The sequence below is a fragment of the Physeter macrocephalus genome, chromosome 7 (genome assembly GCF_002837175.3).
Source record: "Physeter macrocephalus isolate SW-GA chromosome 7, ASM283717v5, whole genome shotgun sequence".
Lineage (NCBI taxonomy): Eukaryota > Metazoa > Chordata > Mammalia > Artiodactyla > Physeteridae > Physeter > Physeter macrocephalus.
Window position 1 is genome coordinate 122,903,250 of NC_041220.1, and position 15,620 is coordinate 122,918,869.

A 15,620-nucleotide genomic window follows, 5' to 3' on the forward strand; every position below is an offset into this window, starting at 1 on the left:
GGGTCACATATAAAATCAACTTTTATATTGGACCACCCAGACTCAGAACACTAGATGAAAGCCTAAAAATAAGAAACTTGTTGGTGACACCGTATTCAATTGGCTCACTATTCAGGTTTAAGAAGTTTCCTTCCTCTTGAAGAAGGAAGAAAGTGAAACACTTATTTAAATTTAAAATACTCCAAACCAGGCAATAGATGTAGTTATAAGAATGTAGCTTCCAGGGGGAAATAGTCTCTCCCTCTCTCTTTCTAACTGTCTCTCTTCTCCTCCTTCTTCTGAACTATATAAGCACCAGTTCAGAAAAGCACTTTTCAGAGTACAAGGTTTTTGTCTTTTAAAAATAAATGTTTTGCTTTCTTTTATTTCCTCTTCTTTCTTTTATTTCCTGCAGATTAGTTCTGCAGGATACAGACAGTAAAAGCTAAGAAAAATAATAATTTAACCCACTTAAACTTCTTTTTGTCTGTTTCAATCATCAATGTGGTAATTCTCAAAACATTTATTTGTGAGACTCTAATCCTCTAGTAGTTCACGTCTCAGAGCTCAGATTTTAGGATGTCACCTGTGGCCTGGAGATTCAAACCTTCATCTGTCCTCTACTACTTACAGAATTATTAAATGAAAGTTTTCCTATTATCCTTTCTTTTAAGGGTTGGGCTCTCCAGTTAGAGCTAGCGAACTTTTGTTCCCCTCCCCGCCCCGCATCTTGCCCCAGAGGGGGGACATTCTCCTCTGTGTGAGGCTCTTTCCGTTCCTGAAGGTGGGCTGAGCAAAGGAGCGTGACGCAAGAGTGGGCTGTCCGCTTGACGCCTCTAGCGCCTCTGCCGCCTTGTGAATGATCCCATTAGCAGCGCAAATTCGAAGCGGCGGCCGGGGCAGCAGCTGCGGCGGCGGCGGAGGCTCTGCGCGCCCCAGTCCTGCCTCCCTAGCGGGAGCCCGAAGCTCACCGCAGAGCCTCAGCCGCACCCAGGCTTCATCTGTCTTTTCAAGCTCTTCATGTTCCCCAGCTAAATGAAGAAAATGGGCACCGGGGATTTTATCTGCATTTCCATGACCGGAGGGGCGCCCTGGGGGTTCAGATTGCAAGGTGGCAAAGAGCAGCAGCAGCCCTTACAAGTTGCTAAGGTAGGACCAGCGAGGGTGGCTTATCACGGTTCTGCGCTGGGAAGGAAGGAACGAAAGCAACCTGTTGATGGTTTTTCAAGTTCTGATTCCGAAGTCTATATATTAGTTCGATTTTGACGCTGACATTGACGCTTCCTAGGGTGTGGGTTTTTTGTTCTGTTTTTTTGTTTTTACCAAAGAAACTTTGGAGAGTAACATATAGCACATACGTAATTAATCAGCCATTAATGGGGGGGAAAAGCGTGCTATATTTTATCAGCTGAACAAAAGCCTAGGTAATTAGCTTCTTCTCCGGCATCCAGCAAGACACTTGGGAACGTTTCTTCTAGGCAATATTAGGATCTCCAGTTGTTATTGTTTCATGTCACTTTACTTGGCTCTGGCAGAGGAGAAGTGCTCAGCTCAGCATAACCAATTGGCTTGGCTATTTTGGGGCCTCATAAAGTATTGGTAATGACATCTATTATGCAGCATTTATGAGAAGCCCAATTTGGGGCAATAATTTAAAAAAATATGATGAAGATGCCATAAAATCTATTTGAAAGAATACTCTTTTAAGGATTTGGCTAATAAATGCAAAAATCCAAGTACTCTGTTCTGTCATGGGCATTCGCCTGGTTAAGTGCTCAAAGTAAAATTCAAAGACACTGGAAATATATTTTAAGTAACTTAGAGGTAACTTTGAAATGCATCTAATAATGATTTAAAATATTTTAGATGTTTTTGTTTCCATTAGATTGCTTCTTTTCTTAGCTCAATGTGCTTACCAGTTTGCTTGAGGGGATCTGACATTGTCTAGTTGTGATTCAGCTAAAACAAATTTTAACATACATGAAAATAAGCAGACTTTCACCTGATTGTAATACTAAAGTACTATAGGAAAGAACATGTTTGATTAATTTCCTGTTTTATACTTACATTAAAAATGTATCTAGATCCTTATGAAGTATATGGACCACTGGCCTTTGTAGTTATTCTTCTTTCCCTTTGGCTTTTTTTTTTTTCCTTAATGTTCGCTGTGAAAAAGGAGTTTCTTTGAAATTTTCTGCACCCAGGCTTCCACAGGAAAATCCTTTCATAATGCGGTGGTGGAACCCTGCCACCTAGTGAAAATTTCAAACATCAGGAATGAAGCATAAAACGGGAGAAAGCAGAAATGTTTAGAACTGAAAAGTTTCTCAGAGCTTCCCACTTCAACCCGCTAATTTTAGATGAGGAAAGAACCCTGAGAGGTTAAGTAACTTGCCTCCGGTCTCTGGTCTTCGGCTTGGAACTGGCAGAGTGATTAAAGGGTACGGAAAGGTGGTTGGTTTCACTGTGTTTCTTTAGGAGTCAATGTCAGGCAACATCAGACAAAATATTAATGTCTAATTCAGCATATGTAGAATTCATGAGACTGAAGTGGATTTGTCCCGGGGTCTAGAATAGCCGTCGGCTGGCTCCCGTCACTGAGATTTGGGTCCTAATTCCAGCTCTGATCTAACTTGCAGCCGGGCCTGAGACGGATCACCCTTCCTGATTCATCTGATGTGTGTGTGTTTGCGTGTGTGTGTGTAGAGGGAGAGAGAGAGACAAAGATTTTGAGTGGGGTGGGAAAGGAGGGAAGTACGGTGGAAACTGGGCTCTACCATTAGTGAGGTTCTATGTTGCTCGAGTTTTCCACAGCCCTATTAGTGTACAATCTTAAAATCATTTGCCTACCAGTTAAAATGTGGGGACAGGAGTGGCTAGAAGCTGTGATTCCTGGTTGGCTCTTTCATAGCCAGACCTACAGAATAGAATGGGTTCTCCTGACTTCTTGATGTGCTTATTTCAAAGTGGAACCACTGTGTGATTTTTTCGAAGAACTGAAGCAAATTGCTAGTGAAGGGTGTTTTGGAGGCGTTCCTCTGCTGATAGCATCTCTATTACCAGGATTCAAAGAGGCTATTAGTCTGTATGAGGGTCAAGAAATTTAGTCCTGCTCTCCCCCTATCTTTCCTAAAATACCCAGGAAATATATTTTTGGTTTTAAAAAGATCATTATATTAAAGCATCGGGATGTTTGCTTTAATTTTTTCGTTTGTGTTGCTATAAAGTTACTGATTTTAAAATATCATTATGAAAGCACCTGGATGTTTGCCTTTATTAGTGTGTGTGTGTGTGTGTGTGTGTGTGTGTAAAAGAGAGAGAGGGAGAGAGAGAGAGAGAGAGAGAGAGACACGATAATCTATAGTTTTTTCCCACATGTAAAAGTGACACGATAATCTATAGTTTTTTCCCACATGTAAAAGTGACCAGAGAGCCTTCTAAAGAAGGTATAATTTCTAAATTTCTATGGCAATGCCCACTTTTCTTGGTCTGGTTTTATATTTAATTAAAACTTACTGCATTTAATTTCTTATTACTAGCATTATTTGTTCCCAAAAACCCTTGGAACAAAGTGCTTGTCAATTTCTACGTTATCAAGGCCATGGCCTCACTGGAATCACTGTTTTTCACTCAAAACATTAAGTCAACTCAATTCTATTAAAGGTCCCTCACTGAGATCAAGGTGAAGTGTGTGTTGCTTGGCATAGATTTTCTTCTTTTCCAAGGACTGGTGAAAACTTATTAGAGCCAAGTTACCTCCAAGTAGGAGGATGAAGAAAAAAGAGACAGGCTGAGTAGGGGATGGTTGCTGGCAAACAAAATGCTCACAGTTTTGAAGAACATGCAAAAGAATAGTTTGGAAACTGAAGAGATTATTTTCAAAAAAAAGAAATTTTCACAGTGCTTAAATCATGTGCCTTAAGATGGGTATGCTACAAAGCAGCTCTTTAGATAACAACAAATTTTGGGCTCGTTGTAAATATCTAGTGTTTAGATTTTCAATAATTCTATATAGAATGAAAATCTAGCAAGGTGAAATAGCAAAAGAAAAACTAGTCTAATATTTTTAGAAAAAGAAAAAAAGTAATTCTAATATTATTAAGAATGATCAGAAATTTAATAGCTTTATAATTCCCAGTAAATATCCTTCTAGTGACATGTTTAGTCATTTCTGAAAGATGTTCAAATGTTTTTAGTATTTGGCTCGCTGGCTGAACTGTAGGTGAACCCCAACTTTTAAAGATCACTAACAGAAATATTAATAATAAAAATTTTCATTGACATTGAAGCTCAAGGCCATAAAAGTCTGCTTTGTTTTTCAAGATAAACTGAATTTCTAAAAGGCCCTAAATAATCAATAACATTGCCCTGGTTTTTAAATGTTTATATATCTTTTAGTTTATGTTCTAAATATATGTGGTGAGAAGCAAACATTTCTAATACAGAGTCATAAAACAGTACTCTTGCAAGGTATATTTCCAAGACATCATCCACAGAAACAAATTTATTCAGACATAATTACAACATAAAACCCCATTGTGTCTGTGCAGATGTCCTTATGAAAAGTATGTTAGCACTTTTATTTTACAAAACTCTCTTATTTGGAACATCTACTTACGTGGCTATGTCCCTGGACATACTCTTGGAAAATCGCTTTGGAAAATCTCCACATAAAGAAACGGGGAGAAATTTTTGTTTTGCAAACAAATCTTATGATTCAGAAATAACTCACATTTTGAGGATAATGAACAAAAAATGTTTAGACTCTTTATTCTTTACATGTTTTAATGGTTAGAAATGGGGAACTTCCCTGGTGGTGCAGTGGTTAAGAATCTGCCTGCCAATGCAGGGTACACAGGTTCGAGCCCTGGTCCGGGAAGATCCCACATGCCGCGGAGTAACTAAGCCCGTCGCGCCACAACTACTGAGCCTGCGCTCTAGAGCCCGGGAGGGAGCCACAACTACTTTAGCCCGCGCTCCTAGAGTCCGTCCTCTGCAACAAGAGAAGCCACCGCAATGAGAAGTCCATGCACTGCAAGCGAAGAGTAGCCCCCCTAGGCACAACTAGAGAAAGCCCGCACACAGCAACGAAGACCCAATGCAGCCAAAAATAAATAAATAAATTTATTTTAAAAAAAGAAATGGAAGCTTTCTTCAAAAGTATAGACCACTATGGTACTTATTAAAATGAATTTTAATTCAGTTTCAAATAACTATTAAAATTTAGATGACAAATTACAATCATCCATTTTATGAGGCAAGGTGGATTTAATGATTCTCCTCTATTATTGTATACCCTCTCTTTAAACGTTTGAATAAAAAGTATTTAGGCAAAGCACATTCAAATACATAATTCATATCCCTTAGTGACATCAGTGAGGTATCTAAAATGTTTCAGATAGAATAATTCAAGAAACATAGCTATTTCTAAAGGGAAAAATAGGAAAGATGTTGATGTTTAAATATGTATGTTTCAGAATAAATGCTCCTTACTACAAATGGAAACCTAGGAACATCTTTATTAGTAAATATGACTGATCACTTAATATTTATTGATTTTTTTGAGCACTTTTTAGAAATTCTAAAAATAGCTATGCTTATAGAAATCCGTGCACACTAGCTAAACCTATTAAGCAGATGTTACATAAAATTTTTATTTTAGAATTGCATGTTTTAAGACAGATCACTTGTTGAAGGACAATGAGATAAAATAATGACTATGACTATGCATGAACCCTGCCATTATCAAGACATAGTCCATATGTAGCTCGCATTTATCAGGCCCTTGTCATATGCCAGGAAATGTTCCAGGTGCATCCCTGGTAGGATGTCTTCTTTGTCAATGCAGTTGCTGGCCTGCCTAGTGCTTATGTGAACAGTGGGATGGGGATAGGGAGAGGAAGGTGGGGGGAATAAAACTGGAGAAAGATGCAGAAGGGAAAAGGAGAGAGAAAAAGAGAAACAGAGAGAGAATGAATAGGAACTTGTCCATTTAGTAAGGCAAGGATCCTTGCATTTCCCATGGATGAATGACTATCACAGAAAGTCATTGGCGGGACTTGAGCCATCTTGCTTGGCCTACCCAGAAAGGCCAAGCTCTTAGCCAGGGGCTGGCAGGAACAAGCTGGCACTGGGGGGCTTGGAAGGGTTAGAGAAGTGCTGGACAGGAGCCCTATTTCCTGTGTTAGGGAACTATGCAGGGCAAAGCCCTCCAGGGCTCCTAGAAGAAACCACACAAATGTCCCAGCATTTGGACACCAGCTGCAGAGAGGACAGTGATGGCCACTCAACATTAACCAGAGAAGCACAAAAACCAAGAAAGAGAGAAATGCCACCTCATTCAGTTATGAATAAACAGATCTACCTTCCCCCTCCTTCTCCAGGCTTCCTTCCTGCCTTCAACCTGGGAGGAGTGGGTGGAAGGCTGGTGAAGAGCAGACAACACTTTCCTCCTCTTACCAAGCCCTGGAGCCACAAGCCAGCCACCGTGCTTAGGGAGAGAGATTAGAGTTAGATGTGAGATCAAAGCTGTAATCGGACTAGACCGTTTTAATAACCAAAAGCCACCAGAAATGCATGGGATCTGACCAAAGTATTATTAAGGGATGGATTTGGTTTTATAATAGTAGTCAAAAGCAGTTACCGGAAGAAATAAAATAGTTTCACATTTATAACAGAATGATAGGCACTCGTCAAAAATATCAGTTCCATCATACAGGTTCATATTCTCAATCACATGTACTTGATGTGTGTTAGACTGAAAACTTATCACCAACTCATATGACTTCCGTTGATCATGTTGAAGCTATTGTTTGCAGGTAGAATGCATGAAAATCTGACTTTGAGCTTAACAGAAATGTATATTACTTCTTTTTCCTCTTCTTCTTCTTTTGTTGAATGTGAATCAGTACTTTATAACCTGGGATGCATTTCGTTATTAGGCAGATGCATACCTTTGGTTAAGTCTAAAGAGGTGTTTCTTGAACACCTATTTCCTGAACACCTATTAGAGGCTAGAACTCTCAAGTTAGAAGTACTCCGAACTTTTATTGGGTATTAAACTTTTATTGGGTATTAAGGTGATTGGTTTTTTTTTTTTTAATGAATTCATACTGCAAATTCCAAAAGTCAGTATGTAATATCATTGGGACATACACGTTATACCTAACTGGATAATATTTGCATATTTTTCATGGTAATGGTTTTAAAAGACAGGTTAGCTTCCAGAATAATTTAGCTCTCCCTGTGTTAGTTAATGTATTCAGGAATATAAGCTTATTTATATATTTAGCTACAAATACTTCATCTGTTCATCCTACAATTGTCTAAGTGTGTTAACATATATTATCTCCTTTGATACTGGTGGTGTAGACAAAGTTTTATTATTCTCAGTTTATAGATGAAAAAAACTGATTCTGAAAAAATATACTTGAATAAAATATTATATAAAACAGCCTTAAGTCAAATATAATTCTTTCCCTCTAGCAGGGGCATCATATCACTCTCTGCATCAGCCTGGATAAGAGAACAGGATATCATTTAGTAATGCTGAACATTGCAGTGACTTCGATACAGAATTGTATCAGATAGAATGTCACCAATCTAAGATTTGATCTTTAAAAGCATTTGTAATGATTTCTTCTTTTAATGGGCCTGAGGGCCCATTAGGGGTTTTTATAATCTCTGAGCTAATGTGCAATGAGAGACAAGCCTGGAAAGGGAACTGGTTTACTTGTAAATAAACCTGAAAAATATATGGACTCCAAAATGTTTATTGTGTCTGTTCTAACAGATTCATGATGAAACCAAATGCCATGAGGTTTTTGTAAAAGGAAATGGAGAATTCCTGCATCAGCTTCATTAAATAATCTGAAAGAGTAAACAACTTCATGAAGTTAAAAGCTCATCTGAGAAACAGATATAACATTTGCTCTTTGGGGAATATTTGATTGTTTGACCACCTCAGTGAGAACATATTTACAGTATTGAATTATCTTAGGCACTTAATTTTTCTGAATTATTTACCATTCTTTTCTTATTATTAAAAAGCAGAAATGGCCACATTTTCAACAAACTGTATCTTCAAAGTCTTTGTGAAATCCATTGGCATGTGGCAGATCATCAGCGATAGCAGATATAGTTTTGTGTTATGATGGTCTGGATGTAGTTTTCCTTAACTTGTGTATAAATCTGGTGTGTCTCAGATAAAGTACTAAAAACTGTGGTGGATTTACTCTTTGAAACATTATAAATGAAAGATTGTGTCACTTGATTATGTAACAAATAGTTTTCCTATCCATTGGTTTTTGGTTTTTTATAATCTTACTCACCCAAGACTAGCTTTTCCACTTTTCTTTGGAAGCAGTGTGGGTACTGCACTGATAAAACAATGTAGTGGATGACCTTTCCTGAACAGAACTATGTGTTTGTGTTCTATCTGATCCTACTTAGGCAGTACTCCTTCCTTTATCAAAACTTACCTGGCTTGAATTTCACCATGTTAGGACACAGATTATTTTTTCCAGAAGAAATCTATAATAATGTTCAGAGTATCATTTTCCTCCCAACATCTTATTGCCTTCTGGAGATAATTTTAAGAAACTCATATCAATGTTTACTGGGTGCTGGACAATTCTTTGATCACCTTTTAAATATAATGAGAGAACCCTGTGAGGTTACCCCCATTTAAGATTCCCATTACAGAGGCAGAAAGTGGTTAAGTGACTTCCTTGGGTCACACAGGTAGGTAGGGGCAGACCTGGGGTTCACCCAGTTTGACTCTGGGGTTTGTCTTCTAAGCTCCTACACACATTTTGGGGTTTAGTGTAGTTTGAACAGCCAGTTAAGAAGGGAAGAAAGACTTCAACAGACCATGGTGGAAAGATTTTTGTGGTCCCATAAACTACACCTACTTCTGTTCTGACTTTTAAGTATATTTTCACTCATTTAAATTAGTGTCAGATCACTATTTGAAACTTTTGTTTCTGGAACAAATAATTTAGGAAATGAAATAGAAACAGACTAGAAACTTTCATAATTCTGTCTTCTGAAGGACAGATTTAAAAAATTTTTTTTAATCAGATTTCCCATGTCTTCTTAACAAATATGACATGCTACTTTATTATTATTATTATTTATTTTTGTCTTTGGCTATGCTCTGCAGATTACGGGATCTTAGTTCCCTGACCAGGGATTGAACCCAGGCCATGGCAGTGAAAGTGCCGAGTCCCAACCACTGGACCACCAGGGAATTCCATGCTACTTTATTTTTTATTTATTTATTTTGAATTTTATTTATTTTTTTTATACAGCAGGTTCTTATTAGTTATCCATTTTATATATGTTAGTGTATATATGCATGCTACTTTATTTTTGAAGCAAAAATTTTCTAGCAGTAGGACCATGTTTGAGAATTTTACCATGTAGTTCGAGACATATTAAAGGGGTATGAAACCAAAGCATTGAGGTGGAAACTGGGGGTACTGAATTTACCTTCTCAGTAGCTCACTCACTTCCTGCTCGGTGTGCCTACTCCCACTCCTTCAGCTCAGGCCTTCACTAGCTGTCTCTTAGATAACTACCTTGGCCTTTTAACTGTCTCCCTGCTTTGGGTTTCACATTCCTCAGGTTCATGATACAGAGAGAGCTGCCAGAGAGATTGTTCTAAATCACCTGTTATACCACTTCTAAAAATACTTCAAAGTCTCCCCATCATATCATCAAAATAACCATAACATTAAAAAAAACTCTGTACAATTAAGTGCTTTATGTATTATATCATTCACAGTAGACTTAACTATCCTTTCTTTCACAGATGAGAAAACTGAGCCTTAGAGAAGTTACGTGAATAACTAAGGTTGTAGAGCAGGTCCATGCAGGCCTAGGACAGAGGCCAGCTGGACACCAAAGTGCATGCTCTGAACGACCCCCTGCACTCCCGATATCATTGCAACATGTTTTATAGATTCCAGTATATATTAAATGTGAGTTTTTATAAAATTAACCATATTGATGACATCCTGCAGCACTTTTGTCTTCCATTTATTTTGCTTCTCTCTTCAACTTAACTTGCCTACAAATAATGTACTGAATGAATTTTATGTGAGGCACTTCATAACCTACCCTAGAATCTTTTCTTTGTTAATCCCTGTTAAGGCGGCTACTTCATCAGTGGTTTTATTTACATTTTTCCCATAAAACATTGATTTTTTTTTTAATTAAAGAATTCGTTTACTTTGAGAACTTATCTCCAGTATTTTTCTGTATCGGCTCTCCAAAGGAGTAGTTCTTCATCTATTTCAGTGTTGAAATAGAATCAAGAAAATACTGTAGGCTGGGATATACCAGAAACATATGTTCTTTTATTTAACTTTACAGCAAAACTCCTCCAACATGTAGTTTGGTCTAATATTATTTCTACCAATTTCCTGGTTTTTCTTTACATCTTCAACAATATTTGCTGATAAAAAATATATCTTGGTTTGTTGCCATACTGTATTATTTTAACCATTTTAAAATGCATCCATGAGAAGCTTTCTAAACATTATCATTTGGTTTAATTCTGTAATGTTTTAAATCGAGTATTGCCTGACTTCAACCACTGTTAAAAAAAAAAAACAAATCTGGAAGTTTTTCATGCTCTGGATGCTTGGTTATGAAATATCTTCTTAGTCCTGACTACTTCATACTAACACTAGCTGATATCATAGAGCACAATAAGGCAAAGTTCCTCTCTAACAACAGTGGATATAAATCCGTATTCCAAATAGTGTTCTTGGTAATTTTGAATATTTTACCTACCTGTCACATATGATTAAACAGTAATGGTGTTTAATCTCGCTACATGGCTGATGAAGAGTTTCTGAAGGAATATGGAGGACAGTCAGCTCTTTTTCTCTTGTGCCTGAAATGTAGGTGTTATCTTTAATCAATAGCTGCCTTTCAGGAATATTTTAAAACTTGTGTCATTTTGTGAGGGTTAAAACTAGATAATAACATGGAAATTCATTTAATCAAGCACCGTAAAACATAATATATTGCACGACAATGAACATATGAGGAAGCCTCTTTCCCCTCTGCCGTGTTAGGAGCTCCTGTCCCCTGTTCGGTGGCGTCACCTCAAGTACTATATGAAACTCATAACTATCCGGACCAGACTGGACCAGGGTACTGGTGTCAATCCATATATGAAAGTAGATTAAACATTAGTTAGAGCTCCTTCTCATTTTTTAGTTGAAAATAAAAGTCCATGGGAGTTCCAGTTGGCTTGGCAGATAGTGGGGGAAGCCTTCCAGGCATAGGGCACTACAAGTACAAGAGCCCTGGGACAGAAGCATGCTTGGCACATTCAAGGAACTGTGAAGACGCCAGTGTAGCTGGCACACATTTCCATGAGAAATTGCTAAAAGAAGTCCAATCTTTCACAGTGATAAATATGAAAAACTCTCTCCTGGGAACCTTGACCATGCGGTTATTTTCCCATCATTAGATGATTAACATACTGGTCCTAGAGAATGACTTTGAGCTGTTTTCTTCATAGTTCCTCTTCATCTATTTCAGTTTTTCATAATGTAACAGCCTACTGGCCGGTCTTTAGAACACTTTATTTAAATAAATAATTACTACTGCTTCTTATGTAGATGTTTGGTTAAAAATTCTATTAACCTTTCCTCTTCCTCTGACATTGATTCTCCCAGTGAGAGAAGAAGAATTTAAGGAGTGTCAAATAGAATTTGATACAGAGATCCTGTTTATTTTGACTTCAGTGTCAGACCTAGAGCAAAGAATTTTATTATATTTTCTAGTTTGTCTTAATTTCATTTCTCCTTCAAAAAAGAGATGATCTTATTTAGATATTATTTGGAAACTGACCCATTGAAAGGATACGAGCATTTTAATGCTGGCTACCACTTACCGTGTAGGTTTAAACACATTTTTCTGAGCCTCAGTTTCCTTATCTGTAAAATAGCATACTATGTAATGGAATTGCTGTTTTTATAGATTAAAAATGTCACCAGTTTTACAGGTGAGGAATCTGAGATCCAAGGAATCAGTTAATAATATGTCTTGTGATACTTTTAAAAGATTGTATATTAGGATAATACTTGACACAGAGTAATCATGCAGTAAAGGAGTCTGTCATTGTTATTATTATTTTAATTAGAGGAGGAAGTAACTGTCTTCTACACAAATTTATTTTCTTCAGAAATTAAGAAAAGCAGTAATCCAATCTCTTGTACTCCAGATATCAAATGAAAGTTAAGAGCACAAAAGCTAAATAAACTATTTGTGATGATTCTTTTACCCAGGGCAATTTTTCATTGTTGATAAAATGCAACATTTCACAAAATGTTTGTAAGTACCAATTACAAATCAAGATTTCTTTGTTATGCAGTTTAATCAGCTTGAGGCATTAAACCCTTAAGTTATACATTTTACAAGCCCAAATAAAATGATTGTCCTGCTTAAAAATAGTACAGATTTTTTTTTAATTGGAGTATAGTTGATTTACAGTGTTGTGTTGATTTCTGCTGAGTACAGATTTTTAAAAGGAAAATACCTCAAGCCATGAAGAATTATTTGCCTATATTTATGCTGAACTCTGTTTAGAGCAAGTAAACTCTGACTCTTTCAATCATATTAGTCTCTGTGCTTCAGTTCTCTCATTTATAAAATGGGGATAGTGTTAGCACCTAGCTCCAAGGATTGTTCTCAGGGTTAGAAATTGAGCATGCAAATTATGTAACACACAGGAAACATTCAAGGGTTTTTAAAAATTACTGCTATCACATTTGTGGTTATTCTAATTTTATTTAACCAACCTTTATAAAATTGAAGGGTTATCTGCTGTCTTCCTTGCAATGCCTTTTGAGATCCGGATCTCAGTATCCTAAGAAGGGCTTCTGCAGTCCTCAGGATCTCTCCCTGTGAGATGGCATGTAATGGTTTCAGAATGTGGCCTTATGCTCACTCAGTAAGCCATCGCCCTTTCATTGGAAACAGCATATGGAAATCATCACAAAGAGAAGGAATCATTTCAAGTGCTTTGAAAATATAAAAGAAAAATAAATTGTCCCTGGTAAGTAAATATAGGATGCTGATCTCTGAATAGTCAGGAAAACTCTGTGCCAGGGCCTTTGGGGAAGGCTAATGAGCATTTCAGTCCCTCCCCACAACCCCCCACTCTTGTCTTCCAAATTAGAAGAAGTTGTTACTATATAAGGCTGCTTTTTCTAAGTAAAATGATAGTAGTTAAACTCTGTGTATTTTTAGCTTTTCAAACAGTGGAAAGTTATTTTCATCAGTCAAGATCAAGCTAAAACGAAAAAGTTTGTGAAAGGCTTAGGCCTTGGGAGTCAGGTACTACCATAGCAGTCACCTTTATTTTTATTTCTTTCATGAAAAACATAACATTTTCCACTGGATGGTGCTCAGCATGACGGATATTAGATTGAATTGTGTAAATATTACATTACATGTATGGGCTGCTGCAGGGAGTCAAAACGCAGTGACCCATTTTCGGGTCTCCAATCTTTTGGCCGCCTGCCTGCCAGATGGGGAAATGTTGATCAGAACAATTTCATCCTGAGGCAGAGCTGCAATCTGGGAGAGAAAGCTCATCGCCGTCTGCTTCTTCTGTGCCAAAATGACCATGTAGCTTCACGTTGAGTGAGTTACCAAGGGTTTCCTTCTGCTGCAGGCGCAGGACTGAGAGTAGACACAAATTCAATTAAGGATCCCATTATGATATTTCTTCCATTCTGTTTTTTATTACCCTCAACTTATCTTACCCTCTGTTTCTTTTTCTTATTTGAGAAGGAAAATTCCTTCTTTTCTGTCTTCACTGCCCCCATTCTCTTAATTCTCATTCTTTATCTATAAAGAATCTCTATTCTTTTTATGCCTCTCTTTTCCCCTATAGCTTCCTAAGCAAGACACCTAATCTGATGTTGCCTTATCTGCAGAAGAAAAAGGAATGATATCGGTGCGTGCACGCGCACGTGCGTGCGTGCGTGCGTGTATGTGTGTGTGTGTGAGAGAGAGAGAGAGAGAGAGAGAGAGAAAGTTCTGCATACATCTCTCTTTCTTAATTGATTTTCATGGAAAGATAAAAACATGCTGGATTTTTTGATTCAGAGCTGAGATGAACAAGTATGGAGAATTACTTTCCAGAAATGTGTTTCCACAGTCCAGGCCTTCTCTCATAGAAACTCCTTTTCAAGGTTTTTAAGGCCCTTTGCCTCCTATCACTGTCGCTGGTCTGAGCAGCTTGCTTCTTCCAGGGAGGCTGTTCTCATTTTCTTCTGAACTTGACATGTTAATTCTTCTCCAGGTCTCTATGACTTTGCCCATGATCTTTTCTGCAATGGAATGTTTATATTTATTTCTCCCAGGCACATAGTAGGTATGCAATAAAGACTATTATTTTTTAATTGATTGATTAATAATGATTCTCCTTTTTAATTTAGTAAGGGATAAAACTGCATTCAGTTGAAAGCAAGTACACATTGTTTGAGGAACTTCATGAATTTTATCAGAAGCTTTAAGGATAAATGTTTTGAATGATAAGGATAAATGAGTGGTTCAGAATCTGTATCAAAGGCAAGTAGGAGCCAGAACATGATTCTGCCACAGGTTTAAAGAAGAGGGTAAAGGGCAGGGAGAAGGGGACAGGGATGGCAGTGTAGCACAGCGGGAAACAAGGGCATTCTTCCTTTAGAAGTACTCACACTGTGGTCAAACCATGGCTCTTGCTCAGGCCCCAGGCTCCTGGAGCTAGGGTAGCAAAGAGTGACTTCAGACCACAGTATGCCTTCCTATTTTGTACTTAACAAACAAATATTATTGTTTTGATACAGCTAAAGGCTATGATAAAGAAGCTTGTTTCTCATTGGTATTTCTAGTTTAAAAATTTGCATTTTCCACACTTATATTGTCACCTTACTCTTTGAAAGCAGGAGCCTAGCTCTTGGCATCTTCTAAAACAGTGCTCTTCAAGGTGAATGACATACACATATGTGTAACTAGGTACTTAAGCCATATACTTATTAAAAGGCTGTTGAATAAATGAATGAATGAGTAAATGTATATCTTTTATTCTTCAGCGTGAGAATGGCAACTACTGAAAAGCCTGATTATGCTGAAGCTTTATCTGATGCTTTTTTAATGAGCAATTTGTTTAAAGGGTAATTAGAAGAGTGATATATATGCTTTATATGTGTGTGTGTTCCTATTTTTATTTGATATTATGTAGTAACCAGATGCCAATTCAAGAGGTTCAGTGAAAAGACCATTGATTGGACTGGAAATCAGGAGGCCTGAATTTTAGGCATTGGTCTAACTTGACTTTACTCTGTGACCTTAACTAAAATTGTCTGACTCAATTTCTCTATTTATAAAAGGAAAGCTTTAGAATATGTAATTTTAAGGTTCCTTTTAGCTAGGGTCTATTTTAAATCAAGAAAATAAAAGATGAGGGACTTCCCTGGTGGCGCAGTGGTTAAGAATCCGCCTGCCAATGCAGGCGACACAGGTTCGATCCCTGGTCCAGGAAGATCCCACATGCTGCAGAGCAGCTAAGTCCATGCACCACAACTACTGAGCCTGCACTCTAGAGCCCGCGAGCCACAACTACTGAAGCC

General features: G+C 37.5%; 1 protein-coding gene across 2 annotated transcripts in view; it reads left to right on the forward strand.

Moving 5' to 3' along the window:
* Nucleotides 1-1,008: 1,008 nt before the first annotated feature.
* Nucleotides 1,009-15,620, forward strand: part of SYNPO2 (synaptopodin 2) — a 171,848-nt gene continuing 157,236 nt past the window's right edge. The window contains exon 1 of one of the 2 annotated variants that reach the window (XM_028492232.2): nucleotides 1,009-1,128. In XM_028492232.2, the coding sequence (XP_028348033.1) occupies nucleotides 1,015-1,128 (114 nt within the window). In that variant the 5' untranslated portion in view covers nucleotides 1,009-1,014. The remainder of the gene's footprint in view (nucleotides 1,129-15,620) is intronic. The other variant, XM_007107840.4, reaches the window with a different exon arrangement.